Consider the following 27,322-nt stretch of genomic DNA (forward strand, 5'->3'; position numbering starts at 1 on the left):
GAAATGTATTACAGCACAAGGTTTGATAGTTGGAATTGGTGAATGTGCGAGAAGCACATTTCATGAAAATATAATTACATTTGAGTACACATTTACTACTTTAATCAGGCAAACCACATTAAATTGTTTTAAATGATTCTTCTGAAAAACAATTACTTTACATTATTTTACATAACTATTGTTTGGTTGATGCACTACTGTAGACTCCTGAACTTACAGCATATGATATATTCCATATTCCTGGTGATGTTTAGAGAAGAGCTGCAATCCCACATGGCTGATTAGATAGCATTCAAGTGCTTTTCTTATCCTGAGGCCAGTGTTTCTGCTGTTTTTCGTTTTGAGAGTTCAGAGGTGGAGCAGCTGGTTAATACAGGGCCCATAAAGCCCCTCTTTCTCTCCTAAGATGAGTGATCAGCAGCATCTGGCCTTCCAGAAAAGAACTCTGCAGATGATTCTTTTTTTGTGGTAGCCTGTCTGAGATTCATCCATAAAAAAGAGGTCTGTGCTCACTAAATGCCCATAAACATTTGTGTCGTGATGTTGACTGGTGTTGATAATAAACCAAATTGCAGTAGTGAATCATCCTTGACAAGTGACTCAGTGTTTTAGTTTTGACTGGGCCTGCATTTGTTTTGACTCGTTATTTGTCAGTAAGAAAACCAATGATTTTGAAATATGTGGTGTGTAATTGATCAAAACCTGTGAGCATTAGTCAGAAAACAAGTGGCGTAATTACTCAGTAACTCCGGGAAAATCCTCTTCAGTGTGTAATTCCAGAAGAATTGTTAGTTTCCTTTACCTCAGGCATAATAGTATGATAGTTGAATGAACTAATAAATTAAAGCAATTTAATATAATTTAGGACATATAAAGCTTCAACTTTTCAAAGCAGATGTATTTCTGATTGAATTATTTTCATTAATGAGGCTGTTTAGAGAAGCTGCAAACTGCAGAAACCTGGGTGTTTTTCTGGCGTAGGATCAGCTTAATCAAGCACTGGATATTTATTTTGGCAGAAATCGTTTCCAAGGTTTAACAAAGTTCTTCCAAAGTGATAAAAGATTTGAAATCCAGACTATCAGTCATGTTTGGGGAGAAAAAAGGATAGCATTGCTTTTAAGAATCGCTTCTCAAATGTAAAATGCACATTCAACCATAATTAATGGCACCTTTTAGATTACAAGATGCAAGGATGCACACAGTAGACCCTAAAATTGTGCAACAATGTTTTTTGCATTCTTTTTTGTTCTTACTTGTACCTCATTTCTATGTGCATAACGGAGATTTAAGATCACTTTGACCTTTAATGATTTAAAGGGTAAATTTCTTACACAGATTACAATTTTCTACTTAACCAATTACTTTGTATTTTGCCAAAATACAAAAGTAACCATATGTTTTTTATTATTATTTTGACAACAATTCAATTAAATATTTTTTTTTTTAGTATAGCACTTTTAACAATAGACATTGTCTCAAAGCAGCTTTACACAGATAATGTGGCAATTAAATATGAACAAGATTGTTCTTTATAATTGTACGTTTGTACCTAATGAGCAAGCCGGTGGCAACTGTGGCAAGGAAAAACTCCCTGAGATGGCATAAGGAAGAAACATTGAGATGAACCAGACTCAAGCGGGAACCCATCCTCATCTGGGTGGCACTAAATGTCCACTGTGTTACCATCTTTGTTTTCCCCAACCATCCCCATCTGCACAGAGTGGCTTTCAATTAAACAGAACACCATTCAAAGGCAGGCAAGGACGAAGCAGGCAGATCCAAGGAGAGGGGCAAGAACACTTGTCACTGATACCTCAGAAGCATGTTTAACCTGACCAAGGGAAAGAGAGAGAGAGAGAGAGAGAGCAAGAGAGAGAGAAAAAGAGAGAAGAGGGGTAACAGGAAATAGATTATTAAGTATTCTTATTGTTGTATATAAGTTAAAGACATTGAGAAGTTGAGGACTCCGGCAAGACTAGCTATGGCATAACTAAAAGGGAGATCCAGAAGGTAATACAAATATGAGGGATTTCTGGGATGAGATGGCCAACCACACCACCGTCAACAAAACTGAGTGAACATGTGAGAGTGATGGGATAACAGCATACAAATATCCCAGTTCACGGAACACTTTATGTCCATGATCCCTTCAGATCTGCTACTTTACCAAAGAAAAACCTACCGATAAAAGGTTTGGCTAAATAAACATGTTTTCAGCCTCGACTTGAACACTGAGACTGTGTCTGAGTCCTGAAAACTAATTGAAAGGCTGTTCCATAACTGTGGGCCTTTATAAAAGAAAGCTCTGCCCCCTGATATATCTTCATTATTTGATTAGATCATAATAGCACAGAAGTTTAATCAGATACTTAGTGTGTCAATAGTAGAATTTTTTTAATCAATGTGAGATTTTATCGGGAGCCACTGATTAAAGGTGATGTAGTCATATTTCCTAGATCTAGTGAGGACTCTTGCTGCTGCATTCTGGAGTAACTGAAATTTATTTATGCATTTACTTGAAAACCCAGACAGTAAAGCATTACAGTAGCCTAATCTATGAAACAAAAGCATGAACTATTTTTTCTGCATCCTGTAACTTTAGCAATATTTCTATGGTGAAAGAAGGCTGTCCTGGTAATGTTATTTACATGAACCTCAAAAGAAAGACTAGAGTCAATAATTACACCAAGTTCTTTAACTACTGTACTGAGACAGAAAGACCATCTAAAAATGCTACGTAATCATAGAGTTTACTTCTAGCTGCATGTGGACCTATTAAAAGTACTTCCATCTTATCCGAGCTGAGCAGAAGGAAGTTATCAAGTATCCACTGTCTAATGTCCTTTACACACCCCTCAACATTGATAAGCTGATCTCGCTCATCTGGCTTTGCTGAAATATACAACTGTGTATCATCAGCATAGCAAGGGAAGCAAATATCATGTTAACATATAATTTCACCCAGAGGCAGCATATATAAAGGGAAAAAGCAGTGGCCCTAAGACAGATCCTTGTGGAACACCAAACTTTACCTCAGAGCGTGTGGAGAACTCACCATTTAAAATCAACAAATTGATAGCGATCAGTCAAATAAGACCTAAGCCAGGATAGAGCTGTTTCCTTTATTCCAACTTTTTCTAGTTTAGCAAGGAGACTATTATGATCAATATTGTCAAAAGCTGCACTAAGGTCGAACAAAACAACTAAGGAGACACAACCTTGATCAGAGGCCAATAGCAATGCATTTTTCCACTTTAACCAGCGCTGTCTCTATACTATGATAAGACCTAAATCCTGACTGATACATTTCAAAAATGCTATTGCTAAGTTGGTGTAAATATAACCGCTGTGCTTCAACCTTTTCTAGAATCTTGGAGATAAAGTGGAGGTTTGATATTGGGTCAACAGATAAACAGATTGATATTTATCTGTTTGAAGAAACTTGTAGGCAAGGGATTGCTAATACAAATATGTGTATTGCATATGTTTACAACTCTTAATATTGAAATGATTTAAAATGGCCATCTTTAGGAAAAAAAAGTAATCGCATTTATCCATCATAAATGATTGCTTTCTCCTGGTTAATGTCCCAGAGAGTCTGGAGTACAGATTACAAGAGTTTGATATTTATCCATTACATAATTATTCTCATTGTTATAACTTATTTCTTCATAACTATGTACCATGTGCTTAAATGGGGGAAATGCACTAGGAAAAATCCTACCCCAAACAGATAATCTGATTGTTAAAACTATTAATAATCACCCTTTGATGGCCTATTGCATTCTTTAGGTGAAAAGTTTTACAATACCACACCTCTCCTGCTATGCATTAATGATTCTCAGAGCAAGAGGCCTTCTTGTGGCTGCCTTTATACCTGTCCATGAACAGGATTAAAGTCCACACTGGTGTCCTCCTAACCACCAAAGCTGTGACTAAGTAATTCAATAATGTCATGTAAACTTATAAAAACCTAAACAATTTTTCCTATGTTATATCACAAATCATTCTGACTCCTACTAGTTCTGTGGGAAATACTGTTGATCATGCTCTAATTAGATGGAGACTTTCTTTACCAGACACTCCATCGAGCCCTTCGTCTCTCGGCACTCCTGCACCCCGTGCAGGGAATGTGTCCCCCCAGCTCAGCACGCCCCAATACAGCCACTGATTTGGGTGAAGTGTACTTGAGCGGGTCAGAACATTGTCGTGGCTGATTGGCACCCTGCAGAACTGTGGAAGTTTTGTTCAGTTTTTAATAAAAGTCTCTCTCAAGGCCCTGCCTTCATTAGTGACCGAGCAGCCAAGATTGTGAACTACGAGACACAACAACACAAAGTGACACATTCCAGGGATTAGCAGAGGGTGAAAGATTATGCTACAAGGTAAAAGGAGATGTTACCTAGGAGTCAAGTTACACCAAGAATAATAAGTTGAAGCGATGCCAAACGTTGCCATAGCTGTTCAGATAAACTTTTAAACTAATCATTTGAAAATTCCTGCATTTCTGGTTTAAGATTGCATCTTTTTTTTTGGACTTAATCCATATGTAAGAAATTGTCCGAGGTACTGAAAGAAGACTCCTTTTTAATAAAAATTTTGTTAGCTCAGCTACAACTGTACCTGAGAGAATTTTTACCAACAAAACTACACAGTGAACATTAAAACTATTTTAAGATTCTCCTTGTTCTGTTTGGTTTTTTTTTTAAATAATGTAGTTAGTTGTCCTTAATTCTGCTATGAAGCTGTTTTATAAGAAACACCTAATTTTTGTTGACTTAGCATCAGTGTATGCAAACTTGATGAGGGGAAAATTGGTGATTAACACAAAACTACGCACAGTTTCATGTTAAAACGTTTTCCCTAAAGTCTAGAATCAGAACAAGCATTTTAGTAATTTGGTTTATGGATATATGTTTTAAATATTTTATAAAAAATACAGATTTTCTTTGTTAGATTCTTTGTTAGATTTTTCTTTGTTTGCAATTTGCAACCCACTAGTGAAGATCTGCTGGAATCTAAAGGGTCCTTTCTGGCAAATTCCTCACTGGCTGGTTTAATGAGTCTGTCTCCTTTATGTTCTGCTTTTCAGGTTTGCACCTAACTGTCATCTCAGCACAGAGACTTTGTATCATCCATTGGATATTAGTTGTAAATAGCTGGTAAACATATATCACTGAAATTGTCATTTAAATATTTTTTTTTCCCTCTCCCATTTATTTGACAGTTTATAAAACATTATCAATACTTAATGCTTCTTTAACCAAGATAACTGCTGGCTGTGACTCAAATCACATCTTTAGATTAATGCACTCATCCCTGCATTAATCATTTATTCACATAGACTAAAACAGTTGGAAATATATTGTTATTTACAAAGCATCTCTATTATTGTGAATATGTTGGAGCTTTTTGTAAGGAGACATTTGTTTAATATCTTTGGTAAGAATCTTGTGTGACAATGCTTTGTAACAGCCAGGGATTTTTCTATTATGAGAAAATCCCCAGGATGGGGACTTCCTGTTTTCCATTTTTTGTTTTATGCCTTGCTTACAGACTTTAGAATAGAAAAACTATCAAATATGCATTACTATTCTCATTAAAGTGACAGTTAAATTATTGAAAAAAAGTATTTATCTTCTATTATCTACCTGTCAATGCTTATTACATCAATTCATTTTCTTTATTCACTGATAATGAGTGTAATATCACCTCACTTTCCTTTTAGGATTAAATAAAAGCTCCAGCTATTTGTCAGTAATGAACTGTAAGTTTAGCAGAACACAAGCCAACAAAACAACGTTTGCTAAACACATAAAGACATTTTATTCTTTCCTCAAATGGAAATCCTACCAAATGTCAAAAGCAGTCGTAAAAAGCAATCAGTACCCCTCAACCTTTCAAAGAACTGTATTGTGAAACATCCTGCTATAACTCATTTTGTGCCAAACACACCCTTTATGCTAGGCTGCACACACAAAACCCTTCTTTTGCACAAAGAGCAGTGTCACACAACCTGACTCTCCCATGTAACCACAGTTTTTATTCAGTTCTCTTGTAAGATGAGAATGTGATGGATAAAGTGACTGGTTTATTCTTAAGGACAGCTTTTCTCTTACACCTAGCCTATTTTAAATAGCTCAGGTATGCCATGTACACTGTGTGGCCAAGTCATTTTATATACAGTAAACATACACTTTTAATTTAGTAATAATTAATTAATAATTCTAAAACTGGTTAAGCAATAACCAGTACTTTATGTTTAAATAAAGGGGTGCAACGGTACATGTACTCATTCCGAGATTTTTTTCGGTTCAGGGTTTTCGGTTCCGTTACGCATGTGTAGCGAATACAATCCTTTATACGTTCGGAACATCTAAGTTTCCTCAGAAACGTATAAAGTGGCAGATCACAAGTTTCTAATCACAGTTAGTCTCTGCCTTTCACTTTAAGCAGTGTTTTTTTATATTAAACTTAAAAAACCTACACAAAAATTCCAGGGGTAAAAATAAATAAATAAATAAATAATTAATTAATAAAAAGAACAAAAAATACCAAAGTTATTGCAGTGTCCCTGTGGCTACTCACACTGTACTGGAAATACAATTATTTGTTTTGCGCATGCTTTAAAACGCTAAAAAATCAAAAGCGCTACCGTTAGCCATTAAACAGGAAGTGGCTAGCCACTAGCACTATGGATTCTTTAGCATTTTATGTCCAACTTCAATGTCTCTTAAGAAAGAAAGAAAGAAAGAAAGAAAGAAAGAAAGAAAGAAAGAAAGCAGCTTATGATTGGTAGGATATGGGACTCGTTATATCATCAGGTGACAGCTGGAAATACAAAATTCCAGGAAGAAATGAATAAGTTAATGTAGAAGGAATGAAAAAATAAAGAAATTATGCATTAAGTAAACTTTGATAAATTTTCTGATTGGTTAGCTTCTGTAACACTCATTATGACATCATCCATACCTTTGCTTTCCAGGCACATGAGCATTACAAAAGATTTCTGAAGTGAGCGTTGCATTCTATATTACTGTATTTAGATAAATTTTCTTTGCTGTTTTCTGAATTAGTCAGTTTGCATGTTCTGTGTGACTCATGTGTTTGGCCTTGTCATCCTGAGCTTTTCCATGGCCCACCGCATTCACACATATATTTGTATGGCCTTGCAGACATTCTGTTACTAGGCTTGGAAGAAAAACAAGTTTTTTCCTGAAAAAAAATAAGCTGTAAGAAGATGAGACACAGCACCAATCACCAATATCCAACAATCACAGTATTCCTAAACTCCATAAACAAACCAGAAGAGACATATTTGTTTATTTGTTTTGCTCATTATATTTTGGAAGAAATTAATAAAATCTTTTCCTGTCTTTACTCTGTATGTCATTTGATCATAGGTAAAAAACAACTAAATAAATGATCACTCATTAACTTAGTTTTTTTTTTTTTTTATTACCTAAATGTATTACAATACTATCATTCCACTGTTCACCAGAATATAGTGTCACCGCCTAACCTTTTATGCCATAGTATAACATTGTATTATATATAGACTACAGTAATGACCTGTTTTGTCGCGGTGGGTACATTCCAAAACCGCCTGCAATAAACGAAAAAACAACATAATGCCACTCCAAAAAACTAATGCCACCCCAAAAATGCTATTTTATGTATACAGTACTGTACTGTATTAACATTTTACTTTATTTTATAATCATTAATGATATTTGTATTAATAAATTTCATTATATTAAGATATAAATCCATAAAAACAATTCCCCATTAATCTTTTGGTTTATCGTGCTATCTGCGAGAGACCGTGAAATCAGATAAACAAATTAGTTAACAAGGCAAATATAATTCTGCGATAAACCGGGGGCGCGAGATACCGCGGTAAAGCAGGAGATTACTGTATTAATATAATCTCAAAGGCCCCACTTATACAGGAAAACGGCATTAACCTGTCATGAATATATATATTGTCAAGGGTATATATGTATTTAGTTCAAATCGTAGTAATTATAAAGACAGAACTATAAGTCTTGATATGTCACATAATTCACTGCGATAGATGTATAAAGCCACACATTCACCATCTGTGTGATAAATGGTGCAGAGAGATAAAGGGGCCTTTGGGAGCTAGGATGTTGTGTTTGCTCTGTTTAATAGAAGTCTGGACATTGTTTCTCAGAGGCTGCAGTGGGCTGTAATGCTGAAAAGAGCAGAAAAGGGATCACACTTACACACATGTTTTGACCTTTGTTGATTTGAAAAGTATCCTTGGTGTTTTGTTCTCTCTGATATTTTATCACTGTAAAAGTAGCATTAACTCCCACAGCATTAGCTAGTTTTCTTCAAAGGAATATTGTAGAGTGATGGATTATTTTTGGAAATCACAGTCACTGTATATATATATATATATATATATATATATATATATATATATATATATATATATATATATATATATATATATATATATATATATATAAAAGTCACATAAATCAATCGTAATTTGGATGTTCACTGTTAACATTATCTGCAGCTCTTAACCTGTGTCTGCATGACAACACCATGAATGAATGGGCAAACATTTCCTAATAAAGTCAACATATATGAAGGTAGTGTGCACAGGTGAAATGGAAATAAAGAAAAGAGAGAAATCATTACAAATGATTGTTACTATACAGAATACAGTGGGTCTACCTGAAGATTGTCATTTCACTGTTCACCAGAATGCTTCAAGTATAGTCACAGTATAAGACTATATTAAATAAAGACTGCTCTGTAATTAGGACTAACCACATGGGTTCTTGTGGAAGGTGAGGATAATGCCAGTGGCCTAGAGTATACAGTACAAGGAAAATATGCTTTATCCTATAAAGGATATGCACTGTCAAGGGTATATATATTTATATGCCAAAAATATGTATTTGTGACCCTACCTGACAGAACAGAGGACATTTTTTCAAGCTACGTCCTAATAATCCTGGTGTGTTATTTGTTGACGTTTGAATATACTGTAGGACTTGCAGGTCAGGGGCCTGATCAGGGATTTTTTAAATTATATTTTACATGTTACTCTGATGCCCCCATGTGGTGCAACATTATAATATTACAATATAAATCAAGCAAAAGTAAACAGTGCAAACCTGCAGAAAATTAAGATAATGCCTTATTAACGTGTAGACCCCCATAGCTGTGGATATAATATTTAGCATGCTATGAAAATAAATATAAATAAGTGCAGTCACTATCGATTACATAAATTATTTATTAGATTATTTCAGATACATGCATGCATGCAAGCATACACATCATTTTTATCCATACCAAGTTTTTGCTATCTGTCAAAGTAACTATTTTTTTGTCAAGAATTTTAGCTCTGGTAAGACTTAACTTACCCACGGTGGCTTGGTTGGTCTTGTGAGGATGCATGCTTATAGAGAAGCTTTGCAATTGGATGCAGCCTGTAGGTATTATGGCCTAACACGAAAGTCAACACGCCATACAAAATATCCTCAGTGCACTTATGTGCAAAACTTGCATGTTTATGTATAGTTTTCAGAAGAAAAAAAAGTTAATAATAGATAGAATGCTTTCAAATTTAACAAAGAAAATTGCCAGTTTGACCTGGAACTCCCTTGAAATTCATTTCCGCACCCAGTCTCCGGGACTCTCCCTCATTTCCATCCTTGTAAAATACAAAACCACAGCTATGCTTTTACCAACAATCTTAAACCTGATATGCTAGTTACCCAGCTTATCTTTATTGTTGATTAATAATGCCACTAGAGAATGAACTAGTAATCTCTAGACAGTAATGAGATATAATTTGCATACAATATAAACAAAATTTTCCCACAGATTTCAAAACAATTCTCGCGATGAGGATTATAACATGAATGTGAAATGAATTCCAAATCATTTCACATCTCAAGACCTGCCTTGATTTTGATTTCCTCAAAGCTGTGATTCGACCGCTGTTCTTTTGCAGGCCGGCAGGGGATGCTACTGAGCATGTGCAAAGTTAATGCCACAACTGTAGGGGTCTCTGACTGATAGGGTTATAACTGACCCCATTCTCCCCCAGGAGCTATATAGCAGCTCCGAAGGAAATATGGTATCATAAGTAGTATATAATCACATTTCACCAGTGCACAATTATTAGGTGGTAACGTCTATTCCATGTCTAAAATCTTGATCACGCCACTTGTGACTGGCGTTTCTGCATTGAATTTCTATTTTCTTTAACATTTGTTTATTAACTCCTTTTTTGTTTGTTTGCGTGTCCTCTGTAAACTCCTTTACTTTTCGCTGTTCAGCTCTTGCGCCTGTTTGTATTTATGTTATGACGTGAGACACGAATACATCATATTTCAAAACAATTCTCCAGATGAAAATTGTGGAATGAATTTCTCAGAGCTGAGTGATTCAGCTGCTGTTCTATTGCAAACCAGTAGAGGATGCTACTGTGCATATGCAAAGTTAGTGCCACAACTGTAGAGGGTCCCTGATTGATAAGGTTATAACTGCCCCATTATTCAAGCTATAGAGCAGCTCTGAAGGAAATAAGGTTTTAGTAATATATCAATACAATTATTTTCTTTCCACTATTATTATGTGGTGCCTTTGCACAGTCTTTGCTACGCCATGTCTAAAATCTTAAACACGCCACTCAATGCCTTGATCCTGATCTGCATTGTATTTCCTCTCCTCTCTTACGTGTTCTCTGTGAACGCCTTTACTTTCCGCTGTTCACCTCTTGGTTGTATTTATGTTCAGACGTGAGCCACGAACCCATCAGACGCGTTCCTGATCCTCGCGACGCTATTGGCTGCAGCAGCCATAACCCGCTCTCTGATTGGTCAGCCAGCCCAAGGCTTGCTCTGTACTGCCACAGGATTGGTCTGTAAGTAGGTTAGTGGCGCGCTGGTTATTCAAGGCGAACGAGGAAAAAGTAGGTCAGTGTAAATATGTACCGTCCTCCGCCGTCCATGTTACAGTGACTACATATGTGCCTTCTCTGCCTTCTTCATGTGAGTACGACTTAAAAACAAATCAAAAACAGTATTAAGCTTTGTATTTACGTTTATGATTTTAAGTCGTTTGTCAAGATTTGGTAATGATGAGCTGTAGATCCGACTTATAACGTCATGTGTGCAAGTTTGAAAGCCTTAACAGGTGTGATTGGGATTTAATACACAAAAATAGCCGTACTGGATAAATTGGGGAAATAATGAGTCACGTCTTGACAGCTGTACACCCTTCTGCGCAGTGTTTTACAGATATGCGCATTTTTGACGGAGCCACTATCAGTCACTGACTGTTCACATTATAGATATACGTGTGTGTGTGTGTGTGTGTGTGTGTGTGTGTGTGTGTGTGTGTGTGTGTGTGTGTGTGTGTGTGTGTGTTAGTCAGTCCAGCATTTTAGATTCTCCAGGAAGAAACCTGATTGTTCCTGGTCTTGTTTGTCTTTGTTGTTGTTGATGTCGCTGCCGATTTTGTTTACACTTGCTTTTATATAAAATACAAACGATCAACGAGACCCACGCGTAGGCTGATGATTATTATATTCTTAACACGTCCTGGTGCAGTAGTATAGCAAAGTAGCTCCTGTATTTTCATACATAAAGGTTGCCCGATTTGTGTTATGGTCATTTGGGTAAAAATCAATGCCAAGCCCTAAAATCGGATCAGCACTAGAAGAGTGGGTGTGGCCATGCTAGTGGTGGGCGATACGACAAAAATATTTAATCACGATGGTTCCGTCCTGAGCTCGTGTAGAGTTTGTTCTTCTCAAATCTGTTTTCTCCAGATTCTTTGGTTACCTCCTGAAAACATGTAGAATGAAGGTCCAGAGTTATATCGAGACTGTATTCCTGCCTTATGTTTGGTGTTCCACCAGGAGCAGTGTATGATGACATTTGGATAACATCTGCCAGCAGTGTGGGATGACAAACATAACTGGCTGCCCCAAAAAGAGCTCACAGAGAAACCCCAGCATTTCTATGACTAGGATGGATGATGTTAACCTTAACCAAAATTTGAAATCTTAAGTGTACAGGGTAATATTTTAAGGGATTTGTTTCCAATTAACATAAGTTTATGTCCTAAAAACACCAACATCATATAATGCTATATAAAGAAATCATAATTTTGCACAATAAGGGATGATTTTAGTTGAACATGCACATTTTATTTTTCATTGATACAATTCTTTAATACAAACAGTATGTTAATGTGCTTTTTGTCAAGTCAAGTGCCATTTATTGTCATATCAAAACATATACAGTGGGACAATGAAATTAAACAACATTTTTTCTGTTTCCTGGTACCAGGTAAAACAACATAGAACCACATGAGACTAGACAGAACTTATCTAATACTACACAGACCTACACACAGGATTAACTAAGACTGCACATACCTATGCAAGACTTAACTAAAATGAGACAGACCTACACACAGGACTAACTTGAACGACACATACCTATGCAAGACTTAACTAAAATGAGACAGACCTACACACAGGACTAGCTAAGATTACATAGACTTACAAAGTCTACACAGACCTACACATGAATAACTAAACCTACACTGACCTACACACAGGATGAACTAAAACAACATAGACCTAAACACAGGACTATAACTAAGACTACACAGCCCTGCACAGGAATTGTATAGATTTTTTTTTAATCTGATTTCAAAGTATGTATACACATCTACCAAGCAAATCTGTGCTAGGATTTATAGAATTGAGTGAAAAGTTTGTGCCTGAAGACAGAAAGCTTGGCGTATCTTTATAAATCCAAGCGAGTGGACTTAGTGGTAGAATAGAATAGCAGATAAAAAGGACACTATTCTCTTTGGGAAAAATTATATAGTTTAGTTAAGTAAAATGTTAATTTAGTGCATTTCTGAAGCAAGAGAACTGTGGTTAATTCTTTATAAATTGAATAATACATCAATAGATCCCATCAAGAGATGAATATTTCTCATGCCACACAATTCCCAATTACACACATCAATTTTCTGTGCAGACATGCTTGCATAAATGTATACGGATTTGTAGCTGTAGAAGTGGCTGCCCTCTGACTTCAATCTCAGTGCTCCATCTGTAAATCTGTTATTCATTCTGTCTTACTCATCATCTTGCCTTACTCATCCATCATGTCATTCTCATCATTCTGCTGCATCTCCTAAATGGCACTGCAGTTTAAAATATTACCATTGGTATTACAGTTTATTTCATTTATGGATGGATGGATAGATTGATTTTTGTCATTGCTTAGTACAGGTACAACAAAATGCAGTTTAGCATCTACCAAATGTGCAAATAGTAGTAATTGTGCAAATTGACAAGTGCAGATAAATATGTAAGTACAGTATATGTACAGCATGTAATTAATATACTATCTATCTATCTATCTATCTATCTATCTATCTATCTATCTATCTATCTATCTATCTATCTATCTATCTATCTATCTATATATATATATATATATATATATATATTGTGTGTGTGTGTGTGTGTGTGTGTGTGTGTGTGTGTGTGTGTGTGTGAGAGAAAATATATGTACAGCAAATAACTAAAAAGGCTATAGCAGTGAAAAATGGGCAAGTAAATAGTTATAAGTGAACAAGTAAATTGTTATAAGACTATTGCAGTTAAAGAGTTAAGGCTATGACAATAAAAAATGTGCATAAGCTGATATAAATACACATACATGTATGTGGAAATATTAGTGCAGATCTGTGTAAGGCACAATATGTGTAGACAAAGTTATGTTAATGTTTCATGTCTTTTTTGCTCTAGCTTTGTATTTAATACAACAGTTAGCAAGCTTCATGACTGTGTTCTATCTGTAAGTTTTGTACCTGGTTGCATTTGTTGAGAGGCAACACTAAGGGTTGGAACATGGATAATTACACGTTTTGATTTAGTTTGTTACAACTTAACATTATAGATGGCTGTATGTAATGTAGAAGTCAGGTTAAGGTTGCAGGATGACATCAGTCTTTTAATATTTTGACTTGTCACAGTGCACACAAAGTTTGCATAAATAAAACCTTGGTTGAATTCTATATTAGACTGTACAATAATGGGTTATCAGATGAAGATTAAAGCTACAATTAGAGAAAATTACTATGTTCAAGCTTTCGGTGTAATATTAGCAATGTTACGTCTAGAGAAACTATTTAAATGCCAAAACAGCATATTGAGTCATTTGTGGTTGGATCATTTGAGGTAATAAGGATGTTCTTGTTCATAGCAAAAGAGATTTTGCATGTAAAATAGATTTTCGATACTGCCAGTACTTTTTTTATTGACTGGCTTTTAGTAGCAGTGGCACTAATTCAGATACTAGTGAGCTCATCACATTAAGCATTCTAAGACTACTGATTTAATCTCACAACCCAAAAATTTAAAAAAAAAAAAAAAAAAAAAAAAAACTCCCTTAATTTCTTATTAGTTTCACTGTAGTTATTGAATAATACAGAGTTTTTGTTAATAACACATGAGAATTTTTGTTTTTCATAAAGTCAAATTATGGAGGTTAAATTTGTTTATATGTTTTATAAGAAATATATTATATATTTAGCACATATATAATATATATTAGCAGCTAGGTTAGACTTTAGGTTAGCCTTTAAAATAAAAAAGCAAATTATCTATCTGTCCTACATTCTCCCAGGCTTTGCTTTTCCGCTCTTTCATTTTTGGTTTATTTCCACCTTGCTGGCTTTTATTTCCTTACTGCTAATTCAAGCAGCCTCTTTTGTCAATTTTTGCTTCACTAGCAGGGCTGTAATGTTGGATAATTTGACTCGCACATCATATTCACCTGTATTCTATTATTCACTAGAATATGACTGCTGTTATAAATTCATTTTTAAAATACTTCCTGTTACCCGACAGGCCTCCAGAGCCAGTTCTAATATGATAAGAGTCTCAGAGCCTAAAGTCTCTCAGCAGATGTGATTAGATAATGAATAATGGGTAATGATTAAACAAATACTCGAAGGAAAATTTGTTAGTTAATTTGCTTTTGCTTAAGAAAGATGGAGATTTGTGTAAGAACGAGTGTGATAAAGAGCCGATCTTCATTTGTCTTTGCCAAAGATCCTCTGCTACTACACAGTATATAAGCTATAAAAATCATCATCATCGGTCATGCAGTTGATGAAATCAGGTCATATTTAAGATTTGAAGCAATGCTAGAACTATGTAATTAAAAAAACAGTAAAACAGTATTAGAACACTGGATTTTCTAGCCATTTGTGGTTATGTGGAATGGGATGTTCAAAAAGCACATACAAATCTTATGATCAGGTGTCCATATGCTTGTCAAGTCAAGTCAAGTCAAGTTTATTTGTATAGTGCTTTTCACAACAGACATTGTCTCAAAGCAGCTTTACACAAATCAACAGTTAAGGTGAAGGGTGTGTAGTTATCCCTGATGAGCAGCCGTGGCGACTGTGGCAAGGAAAAACTCCCTTAGATGTTATGAGGAAGAAACCTTGAGAGGAACCAGACTCAAAAGCGGAACCCATCCTCATTTGGGTAACATCAAGAGTTTGATCATAAATCTTTCAACAATACAGAACACTGGAGAGTGAGAACTAACATGAGCACTGGAGTATAAGATTATAGGTGATGTTCTTTCTGCAGTCTTATACAGTCTATATGGTTAGTAGCTCCTAGTTTTATAAGCTCAGCATTTGTGATCATCACATGCCATACTAAGAAACTATATGGACACATTTGTCCATATAGTGTGTCCATCTATTTAGTCCACATTCATTTAATATTTTAAATAAGTAAGATTTACTTATTAAACATGACAGGATTTTCTTAATGTATTTGGTATTGATTACATTTTTTTAAAGTTCTGCTTTGATTTACAGTCTTTTGGACTTTTTAGAATAGTACAGTTTTTTTAATGTACGTTGATGGTTTTTAAACGATGATAAAACGTTTCAAAGCATAGCATAGCGCCGTAGTCTGTTTAACCTTCCTGTGATTTGATTTGCTAAGCATTACAGTTGAACATGGAAAACAGATGGACAGATGTGTATTGGCTCGCCTCCTTTAATCATCCAGATGTATATTAGATATGCAAGTGCATCTGTGATGCAGGCAAACATATTCATGTGGTGATAGTGAAGTACATTTGCAGCCGTATAGTACCGGAAACTACACCTACTGTATTTTCAGGTTTTACAGTGAATTTGATATCTAGTGATCTAATGTAAAAAAGGGTGAGTCACAGGGAGGAAATCATTCATCTGTGTGCACTAAGGACCTTATATCTCTAACTCACTGTTGTGAAACCGTGATGCTCAGTCTGATCTGGATTGGCTGTGACATATCGAGGGAGTAAATGGGAAATAGGACACTAAAAATCAATGCTGAGATGACTCACTGCAGATGAGTCTGACAGCAGTTCATAACCTGCATTTCACATGCCTTCCTGAGGCCTTTAATAAAGCAGATCAATCAAGTCTTATATGTGAGAATAAAGCGTTAGCTAATAGTATGCAATAAACTCCTTTTGAAATGTCAAGGTCACTTGTGTTAAACCTTTGGAGATTTTTTTTTTATACAAAATTAGATGATTGGTTGGAAGGTGTTTCTATAACAACAGCTCTGACAGTAGCTCTGCCTATAAAGTGAATCTCAGGTTGGTATTAATGTGCTGATTTTAATTGGATCTAGTTTCTATAGTAACATCCATATCATGGGGATTTGTATCTTGAACATTACACGTAAACATTTGGAGTGTGTTTTTGCTGATTTGATGAAGCGATTTGCTAATTTGGTGTTATTGATTGAGTGTTTATGGGTGGCATCTCCAGTGTTTGGAAAGTCACCTGAGGGGGGAGGGGGGGGGTGCTTTTTTCTGTATGGTACAATTTTCTTTTCCAATTTATCAATGTAATTTTTTTTGTCTTATTGAATTACACCACAGTTTGTTTCTTATTTGACAATTTTCCTAATGTTAAAACTTAAAATAAAAAAAAAATTGTGTTTTTAAAAATGTATAATTATATATATTTTGATTTATCTTGATATGCCTCAATAGCATTAATGCCTATGCCATTTACTCTACTTATGGTTGGGCTACAGGCTTATATTGCTATTAAATGTACTTTCACTCTGTCTTTAAACATCATGCCCACTGTTTTACTTGAGCCTTCTTTCCTTGCAGTTTACAGCCAAAGATTTCATGAAATGGTCTAAGTAGGACAGTCCTTATGAATCTTTGTGGTGAGTTGTGAAAGCAATTTTTATGATGCCATTTCTATTGTTCTTCAGTTCAGTGCTTCAGTTATTAGACAATTTCGATAGGAGTTTTTTTATTTTTTATTTTTTTGCAGATGATCTCATGGCAGACCAGAGAATGGACATCTCCTCTACAATGAATGAGTTCATGTCTCCCAGCTCCACTGAGCTCATCACTAGTTCCATCAGCATGTCCTCTATGGACTACACCCGCAAGAGGAAAGGCAGCTCCACTGACTACCAGTAAGCCTAACTCAGAATTACATTCCTGTATGTCATGTTGTTTTTTGCATACACTGCTGAACTCATCAACATATTCATGTTAACAACCACCTGTTACCAATGTCATTTTCTTAGTATGGCATGTACCATGTTTTATTTGTTAGATATTTTTTTATTAATTAAATAAATACACATTAATTCAGTCATATATAGAGTTTAATGCTGTGAAACTTCTGTAAAGCAAATTTCTATGATCATAGAAATGTTCATAGCAACTATGGTTCATGTATATCTTTTTTATGCTTTGTGTTACAGATCTGTAAAATGAACCATTATAGTATTTGCAATAAATGGTTGCATGCAAATTCACAAAATGATGTGCTATTAAGTCGTTTTTAACCTTTTCCCCAATACACTCACATTTTTAAAATAATCGTTAACTGAATCAATCGCTTCAGCTTTATACTTTATCATTTTTTAAGGGACAGTATGGAAATGGACAAGGACAAGCAAATTGGAAGGTAACAATAACACGGGTAACACATTTTAACGTGATACATTAAGAAACTTATAGTAAATTTTCTTTTTTTACACATTGATCTTATTTCTGTTTTAACAGGGATTGTATTGATCAACATGGGCGGATAAAGAATGCCAGGTAGCATTTCTGCATCTTCACTCATTTAAACAATATTGCATAGCAGAATGAATTATTCCTGTCAATTATAAATTCTATTCAAATTCTGATGAGTAAAAGTAGATTTTTCTGACACTTCATTGTCTTATATTGTCTGTATCATGAGGCTCTGTTGCTTCATACATGTAAATCTTATTCTTGTGCTCTTGGTAGGGAGGCTCACAGTCAGATTGAGAAACGACGCAGGGACAAAATGAACAGCTTTATTGACGAGCTGGCTTCATTAGTGCCTACCTGCAACGCCATGTCACGCAAACTGGACAAACTGACTGTATTGCGCATGGCTGTCCAGCACATGAAAACGTTACGAGGTAAAAATGACTAGCAGTGCTCTTACTCATTTGAGAAATGCTGCTTAGAGACATAGATGTAGACCTGTAATTAGTGAGCCAGAGAAAAGGGTGGCCATAAAAAAAAAAAACTCTCTGAGTTGAAATAAGGGTAACAGCTTGAGAGAAAGCAGACATTGGCAAGTGGTGGTCAAGTGGTCAGTGGCCTTCTGATTGGAAAGTTGTGAGTTAAATCCTTGCACTACCAAATATTCATTTCTGGGTCCTTAAGGAAGGCCCGTTACCCTTAATTACTCATTTGTATAAATAAGAATAATTGAGAAGTAGCTCTGAATAAGGGCATTTACCAAATGCCTTAAATGTAACTAGCAGATGATGAATCATTAGGGGTAGACGGAAAAAGTGAACAGTAGTAAATGTATTGAAAGAATATGGATGTTTTTTATATTATTCATAGAACTTTGAAATCAATATAAGGCAACCGTTATGATTGAAGAACAATACACAGGAGGTGCAAGTGTATGGTATTAAGGTACATTTATCAATTCAAGCAGGGAGGTATTTTACATAATAATGTTTTCAGGAGGAACAAGTATTTTAGGTTTTCAAATGTGATTATCTACAATTATCATAGATGAAGCACAAGTGCAGAATGCTCCCAGCAATGAAGAAAGAAGGGAAACATGAAACAGAGCTGGATCAGAACATTAAAATTGATCAGTCAGGTCTGGTGGAGAATCAAAGCAGAAATTTTTTGTCAGGATTTGGCACTGACTCAAAGAGAAATGTGTCAGGATCACACCAGGCAGCTGGCAGCAGAAGTATGGCTTAAGGCAGGTTGAGCTCAACAGCACGAGAATACAAATTGTCAGGAATGTTTAAAAATATTAGTTTTTTTTAAAAGGGTGTATATCTTGATTAGAATGCAAATTGGTATGCAAATCAAGTGCCAGTAGTTTAGTATAGACCTCCTATACTTTAATAGATCATTGTTTATGAGCATTCAGATCTGCATCAAAATGTCTGACTAAATAACAAGTTTTCACAGGAAAACTTACTTTATAGCATATAGAAATATATTGAAAATGGTCAAGTGTATCTAGTATTTTCTTTTATAAGAGTAAAATAAACCAAATATAAGATTATTAACTGTATTTGGGGATTAAGTTTGCATTTAAAGCTCAAATTAGTTTAGCTATTTCTGTATATATTTCTAAATTAAGAATAAAATGACAAGCGTGAAATAAGGTCTATAAGCCGCTACTTTTTTCCCACGTTTTGAACCTCGCGGCTTAAACAACGAAGCGGCTTATTTATTAATTTTTCCTGGGTTTTTCCTGGTTTCACAAACTTCAAGCCAAAAAACTGAGCGACATAACATTAGGCCAATGAAATTTCCGAACGGAAACAAAAAAAAGGGCACCTCACCTGTGTTCTGAGCTGCACGGCATCGGGATAAAAAACGTTTTTTTTTTAAACGCACGACGATGCCAAAAGATAAACTCCAGAGAGAAATATTTGTAAAAGGAAGGAGGAAGACAGTGAACAATGACTTTCTTGGTCGGCTACTGTTTAGATACAAGCCGTTGTAACGCGTTGAGTCTGGGTCAAGTGACAGCTCGCTAACTCCAGTTGCAACAGAAATCATATAAGCACAGACAGGTTTCCAAATCTCGTGCTTTTTTATTTTACTTGGCAACAGCGTTATGGGTTAGTCAAAGAAACTTGAAATGAGCATCAGAAAATAATAGGACATATTCCTCGGTCTTGCACACATGCAGTAATACCGGAAAAAATGCGGCGGCAGGCTATTTCCAAAATGCCGCTCTGCTCTTAAAGGAGCCACAACATATTTCACCCGTTACACCGTTTAACAGACACTGTCTTTCATTAAAGCCTGTGTAAAGTTAATTAGTTTCAGTGTAGACACGGCTTATAGACAGGTGCGGCTTATTTATGTTTAAAATAAAAATCATATTCAGTGGGTGCGGCTTATATATGGGTGCGCTTAATAGTCCAGAAATTACGGTAATTATCTAATATTTGGTGGAATACAATATGAATTACTAGATAAATCTGATTATATTTCAGATAATTCATTTGCTAAGATGACTTTTTTGCAGTATACTTGTACAATGATTTCTTAGCAAGCAGTGATTGTTCTGTGTTATTCCACAGCACTGTTGAAATCTGAATCATTTTCTTTGACAGCCAAATCACCACTTTATTTTTGTACATTTGTCTTAATATTTTATTAATTATTGTAATATATTATAGCTAACTGAAGACTTTTATTTTTATAGAGGATTCTCCACATTTAAGTGTGTAATCAATGATATGATGAAGTTTGTTTTTGTTTTTTTCTAGAAGGCATCAGAGCATAGTAACAAGGACTTATATTTCTAACATAGAAAAATTCTAAGAAGATTAGATATTTATAATTGATTTTTTTGCAGTAGCAGTACACTCCATCACCTGTTTTATGTCTTACATATTTATTATGCACTGCTCTAAATGTTATTTATTATATTGGTCCACAAGGTGCTGCAAACCCTTACACTGAAGCTAACTATAAACCAGCATTTCTGTCAGATGATGAACTGAAACACTTGATACTGAGGGTATGTATCACTGTTTTATAAGCTTAAATCTGTCTTTGTTTGGATTTTGGGTTTTGATTATATTTTCATTTCGGACCTACAGGCTGCTGATGGTTTCCTCTTCGTGGTCGGCTGCGATCGGGGAAAAATTCTTTTTGTTTCGGAGTCTGTGTACAAAATCCTGAATTACAGCCAAGTGAGTTCACCTGCTTAGGCATGGTATGACATATATTGTTTTTATTTAACAGTAAAATCGTGTTTGTGTAGAGAATATGAGGGCAAGCCTGCATTATATGAGACTCCCAGCTCACCCTTGTAACCTTCTGTCCTCTGGCAGAATGACCTGATTGGCCAGAGCTTGTTTGATTATTTGCATCCTAAGGACATTGCCAAAGTCAAGGAGCAGCTGTCCTCATCTGACTCTGTGCCAAGGGAGCGACTCATAGATGCCAAAAGTATGTTGAAATACACATTTCCTTTTGGCCACTATAGAGTTGGGGAGGGGGGTTAAAAAGTCATGGTACAGCCAGAATGTCACAACCTCATAAATATATATGTAATGTAGTGCTAGTGTTGCATTGCATTACATAAATATTATAAATTTTGATTGATAGCCATGTCATAGTAAAAGTCATTGTGTGTGTGTGTGTGTGTGTGTGTGTGTGTGTGTGTGTGTGTGTGTGTGTGTGTGTGTGTGTGTGTGTGATTGTCTTTTAGCTGGGCTACCAGTAAAAACAGACATCACACCAGGGCCTTCCAGGCTATGCTCAGGGGCCCGCCGCTCCTTCTTTTGCAGAATGAAAAGTAACAGACCTCTCATCAAAATGGAGGACAAGGACTTCACCTCTACATGCTCTAAAAAGAAAGGTGAGACAACATTTGTGATGCTTAAACCTCTTCTTGAAACAGTTACAACAAAAACTGTGCTTTAAAATATAAGTGACATATATGTTTCTTTTAAAATCCAATTTGAGGTCTAGTCACAGAAACTGATCTTTTAAATGAATTACTTACACATAATGTTACCTTTGAAACAAAATAATTGCTTTTGCATTTATTAGGAAAAATGTAAACTACAAAAAAACTACATTCTCATTGACTATATATGATATATATAAGCCATATATCGCGTCTTCTACAGCCGACCGCAAAAGCTTCTGCACCATCCACAGCACTGGCTATCTGAAGAGCTGGCCACCCATGCAGAAGGGTTTGGATGAGGACAATGAACCCGATAACGAAGGTTGCAATCTGAGCTGCCTGGTGGCCATCGGCCGTCTCCACCCCCACATCATCCCTCAGCCAATGAACGGCGACATCCGTGTCAAACCAACCGAGTATGTCTCGCGCCATGCCATTGACGGCAAGTTCGTTTTTGTTGACCAGAGGTGAGTGGAACAGATGTTCAGTGTGATTAATCCAAAAATGCTGGTTTTTGTCTAACTGGGTGAGCCAATTGATATACACATACTGCAACCACACCCTAATGTGTAAATTCTGCATTAAAGTGAGACTTTTTTTTTTTTTTTTTATCTGCAACTTTTTCAAGGAGTTTTATACACATAGCTTTGTGTCATGCTTAAAAAATGCTTTTAGCTTCTATAAAATCATGTACAATGTACATATTTCATGGCTTATACAGTATGTTTAATTTGAAATCGAATCCAGATCTTTCATTTATGAAATAGCTTGCATAATTAAGCATACTAAAATTAAAAGCAAACTCGCTAACTCCAGTTGCAACAGAAATCATATAAGCACAGACAGGTTTCCAAAACTTGTGCTTTTTTATTTTTCTTGGCAACAGCGTTACGGGTTAGTCAAAGAAACTTAGAAATCAGCATCAAAAAATAATAAGGACATAATCCTCAGTCTCCACACACGCAGTAATATAGGAAAAATGCAGCGGCAGCCTATTCCCAAAATACCGCTATGCTCCTAAAGGAAGCGCAACATATTTCACCCGTTACACTGTGTGTAATGTGTCTTTCGTTAAAGCCTGTGTAAAGTACATTAGTGTAGACACCTGCAGCTTATAGACAGGTGCGGCTTATTTATGTTAAAAATAAAAATATTTGTAAATTCAGTGGGTGCGGCTTATATATGTCCGCTTTATAGTCCGGAAATTACGGTATGTTCTTTTTGAACATCCTGTTCCACATTGCTGTTTTAATAAACTTTACTCTTTTGGGAATATGTTTAAATTAACAGTTTTTATGGCAGAACCACATATGGTTAGAAAAGTCAGGTGTCCCAATACTTTTGTATAAATAAAACATTTCTTTTACTTTGCGCTACTGTTTTCTTTTGTGTGTCATTAAAGCATTTGGACATTGATGGATTTTTATGTGGCCTGGAAGAAACTCTTTGCACAGTCAAATGTTTACGTTTACAGCATTTGGCAAACGCCCTAATCCAGAGCGACTTCAATTTTTTCCTCATACATACACGTGAACAGGGGAGTGGATTTGAGCTGTCTGGGATTTGAACTCATGACCTTTTAAACCAAAGCCCAATGCCTTAACCAATAAGCTTCCACTGCCACAAATGTTGAGAAATTCTACTACAATATATATACTTCTAAAAACTGCTGTTTTCCTGACCTCACATATATAAGCATGTAATTTTATTTTTGTTTCTTTATTTGTATCATTCCAGGGCCACTGCCATTCTCGCCTATCTGCCCCAGGAGCTGCTGGGGACATCTTTTTATGAGTATTTTCATCAGGATGACATTGGACACCTCGCTGAATGTCACAGACAAGGTAACTGTCAGAAATTTGATTTGAGAAAAAAAAAATCAATCATATAAATATACATTAACACACACGTTTTACAGTATGATACACAAACATGCACAGTACATATAGATATACAGTATATATAGACGTAAAAAACTTTTTAAAATTAGTAGTGATCTCTGATGTTGTTTGTTCTCTTTTCAGTGCTGCAGATGCGAGATAAAATCAACACTAACTGTTACAAGTTTAAGGTTAAAGATGGCTCCTTCATCACGCTGAGAAGTCGTTGGTTCAGTTTCATGAACCCTTGGACCAAGGAGGTCGAGTACATAGTCGCAACAAACACAATCGTCTCGTAAGTAATCCATGTCCTATATTAAATGGATGTTTGTTCTAGTCTTAGGGACTGTATGAGAGCAAAATGTGTCATAGTGTAATCTATATTTGTTTTAGGTATTTAGAAAAGCTAAATGACAGAAATAAGCCAACATTAAGAATTGTTTGGAAGTCAGTGCTATACAATGCAGAGATGCTGGTCAACCTGAGAAAGTCAGCAGCAATTTAATTTAACAGTTTTTATCCAATACATCACAATGGACTTTTAAAGTCATATAGCAAGTTCAGATTTAATTGTATAAAAGAGAAACAACACATCACAATGTTAGTTATGTAACATGATATGCTGCATGTTTTGAATTATTAACTTCAGGTTCTCTAAAAACACTTTTGTAACAAGGATTATGCTGTTCTCTCAGTATAACAATAGAACCAGTCATTGTTGGTTCTTTTTTTTATTAAACAAACAAAAAGTGACTTGGTCTCTTTTTTTACAACACGTATAAAATAAAAATCAAACCTGCATCTGCTTAATGCCTGTACCTTCGTGCTATCATGTCATCAGTCATGCAGCTAAACCAGACTTGTTGAAATAGAAAGCCAGTTAGGCATGTTAGATTACAAAGCAGAAAGTAGGCAAACGGTCAAGCTTACAAGATCATTGAAGAGCTGCTGCTGTTGGTTTTTCAGGGCTGCCACACGCGATGGAGCTGATCCCAGCTATCTTCAGCTCACTGCCTCCCCCCAGAGCATGGACAGTGTCCTCACAGCTGATGGTGAGGCAATGGAACACACATTTTGCTTCCCAAGTTGTCTTTTCTGCCTCAGTGGAAATATATTTTTATAATCAAAGTGCAAAATAATCGAGAGAGCACTCTTGTGAAATTCTTTAAATATACTTGTTTACATATGTATCATTTACAGTACATTTCAGTATATTTATCTACACTGCAAGGGAGCCAAACTTATTTTATTAAATAAGCATTGTAATACAAATGTTTGAAAATTAAGAGACAATTAGAGACGTTATTTGCATTTTATTTAAGAGAAAATTTGTTATATGAAAATCTATTAGAAAAACATTACAAAAGAGACTTCTTATCTCCAGAGGAGGCGGTTATGTCTGGAAAAAATATTGTGTTAAATTACAACTAATTAATTCCAGGTTCTGGAAAACGGGCTCTGCAGACAGTGCCTGGCATTCCTGGAGGCACAAGAGCTGGAGCGGGCAAGATCGGCCGTATGATCGCAGACGAGGTTATGGAAATCCAGAGGTGAGCTGCTCGCCATCCACTGTGAGGTGTAAAAATGTTGTTTTGAGTTTCTTGAATAAATAAAAACTGGCACTGCTATTGGAATAGAAAAACATTGGAATTTAAGTGGATATAGTTGCACACAAGCCTGCTGATGCTAAATTGTGATTAACAGGATAAGAGGCTCGTCGCCCTCTAGCTGTGGCTCGAGCCCACTGAATATTAACAGCACACCTCCTCCAGATACTTCATCTCCTGGGGGCAAGAAGGTAAGAGTGTGGCTTAACTAATGTGATTTCAAAAATATACATGATATACATACAAAATATATATATGTACAGAAAATATGAATACATTTTTCTGGTTGTATTTTTTAACTGACCAGATTCAGAATGGTGGAACTCCAGACATTCCTTCAGTGGGGATGGTATCAGGCCAGGATTCCATAGGATACCCTTACTCTAACAACTCACTTTTAAGTAAGTTTAAACACGATAGTTTTCATGCTTTTACAGTGACGAGAAAGTACAGAAATATGCATAGTTTTTTTTCCTGAAAGCATTAATCATTTGCCAGTTCAGAAAGACTGGAATTTCCAGAACTGCTTCTGTTTCTATACATTATTTTTACATCATAAGTGTAGTCACACCACTTTGCTGGTCTCCTGCAGGTGATAATTCTCACATCAGCATCGGGGACATCATGGACGATCCTGGCTCCAGCAGCCCTAGTAACGATGAGGCGGCCATGGCCGTCATCATGAGTCTTCTGGAGGCTGACGCAGGACTTGGAGGGCCTGTGGATTTTAGTGATCTGCCATGGCCTCTGTGAGAGTAGAGTATCACATTCAGGGGAGGTATTAGAACAAGAAAGAGGGAGCAGCGCTCTGCTTTATCAATCTGTCCATCATCAGGCCTATGTTTTTCCATAAAGCCTCACACACAAATAAAATTGAAAGTGTTAATATTGTACAATTACATGGGTATATACACTTCCCAGCAACACTAGTCATCTTTCAGGAATTGTATGCGCCTAGAGAGTGGAACCCTGGAATTCTCCACTTTCGTCTACATTGCACAGGCTTTGTTGTATTTTTTGGCACAATTATATGCAGAAATCTCTTATCCACCACAATAAAAGGAACATCTCCACATTTGCCAATTATGTTTTAGCAGCATAAAGTCAAAAGTGATGCAGATCGAGAGCTTCAGTTTTTACTCACCTCAAATATTACAACAGGGTAAAAAAAAAAACGTGATTCCAAAGCCTTTGACAATGACTTGGTTCTTGGTCCCAGATAAGCTGTTCGGTTTAGAAAAGAAAAAAATAAACGAGAATTGCCAGACTGGCTCAAGGTGACAGGAAGGTCACAGTAACTGAAATGACCACTCTTTACAGTCAAGATGAGCAGAAAAACATATTGGAGCATATTCAATGAAATTTCTTTTTAATAATGCTTTTGAAAATGAACATTCTCAAAGCAGCAATGAACCTTAATGGCACTGGAGTACAGCAGCAAACGACCACATTGAGTTCTGTTCCAATCAGCCAAATACAGGAATTTGGGCTTGAAAAACTGAAGCAAATCTGTGAATACTGTAGCCTCACATACCTGTTCCTGGTTGATTATCTGGTATCTTCATTATTTTATGCATTGTGTTACTGTTACATGATTGGTTAAATGGATGATTGCATAGTTACAGGTGTTCCTATAAAAGTGGCCTGTGGGTGTATGAGGTTTTTCAGAAATTGTATGTATGTGTATTGTTTGAGCTGTGATATATTTTTTAAATAAAAAAAGTGTTAATGATTCAGAAATTATATCTATATGGTTATTATACAGGCAACCCCAACATTACTGCACTGCCTTATTTT

At 35.8% G+C, this 27,322-nt stretch overlaps 1 protein-coding gene and 1 long non-coding RNA gene across 3 annotated transcripts in view; both read left to right on the top strand.

Annotated features, from left to right (window-relative positions):
- The window catches only part of LOC310735791, a 174,310-nt gene that overhangs the window by 89,601 nt on the left and 57,387 nt on the right, over positions 1-27,322 (top strand). The window lies entirely within an intron of this gene.
- bmal1b (basic helix-loop-helix ARNT like 1b) lies at positions 10,014-27,265 on the top strand. 2 transcript variants are annotated; one of them, XM_083558858.1, is made up of 19 exons: positions 10,014-10,132; positions 10,795-11,048; positions 17,235-17,293; positions 17,404-17,551; positions 18,013-18,051; positions 18,150-18,188; positions 18,381-18,538; positions 21,059-21,138; positions 21,221-21,313; positions 21,455-21,572; positions 21,835-21,984; positions 22,259-22,505; positions 23,776-23,882; positions 24,063-24,213; positions 24,885-24,970; positions 25,360-25,468; positions 25,623-25,716; positions 25,833-25,926; positions 26,118-27,265. In XM_083558858.1, the coding sequence occupies exons 3-19, from the start codon at positions 17,281-17,283 to the stop codon at positions 26,276-26,278; spliced, it is 1,887 nt and encodes a 628-aa protein (XP_083414984.1). In that variant the 5' UTR covers positions 10,014-10,132; positions 10,795-11,048; positions 17,235-17,280; the 3' UTR covers positions 26,279-27,265. The 2 variants fall into 2 exon arrangements, with proteins under 2 accessions (XP_083414984.1, XP_083414983.1); XM_083558857.1 differs by lacking the exon at positions 10,014-10,132 and adding an exon at positions 10,506-10,585.

The sequence above is a fragment of the Silurus aristotelis genome (assembly GCF_946808225.1).
Source record: "Silurus aristotelis genome assembly, chromosome: 13".
Classification (NCBI taxonomy): domain Eukaryota; kingdom Metazoa; phylum Chordata; class Actinopteri; order Siluriformes; family Siluridae; genus Silurus; species Silurus aristotelis.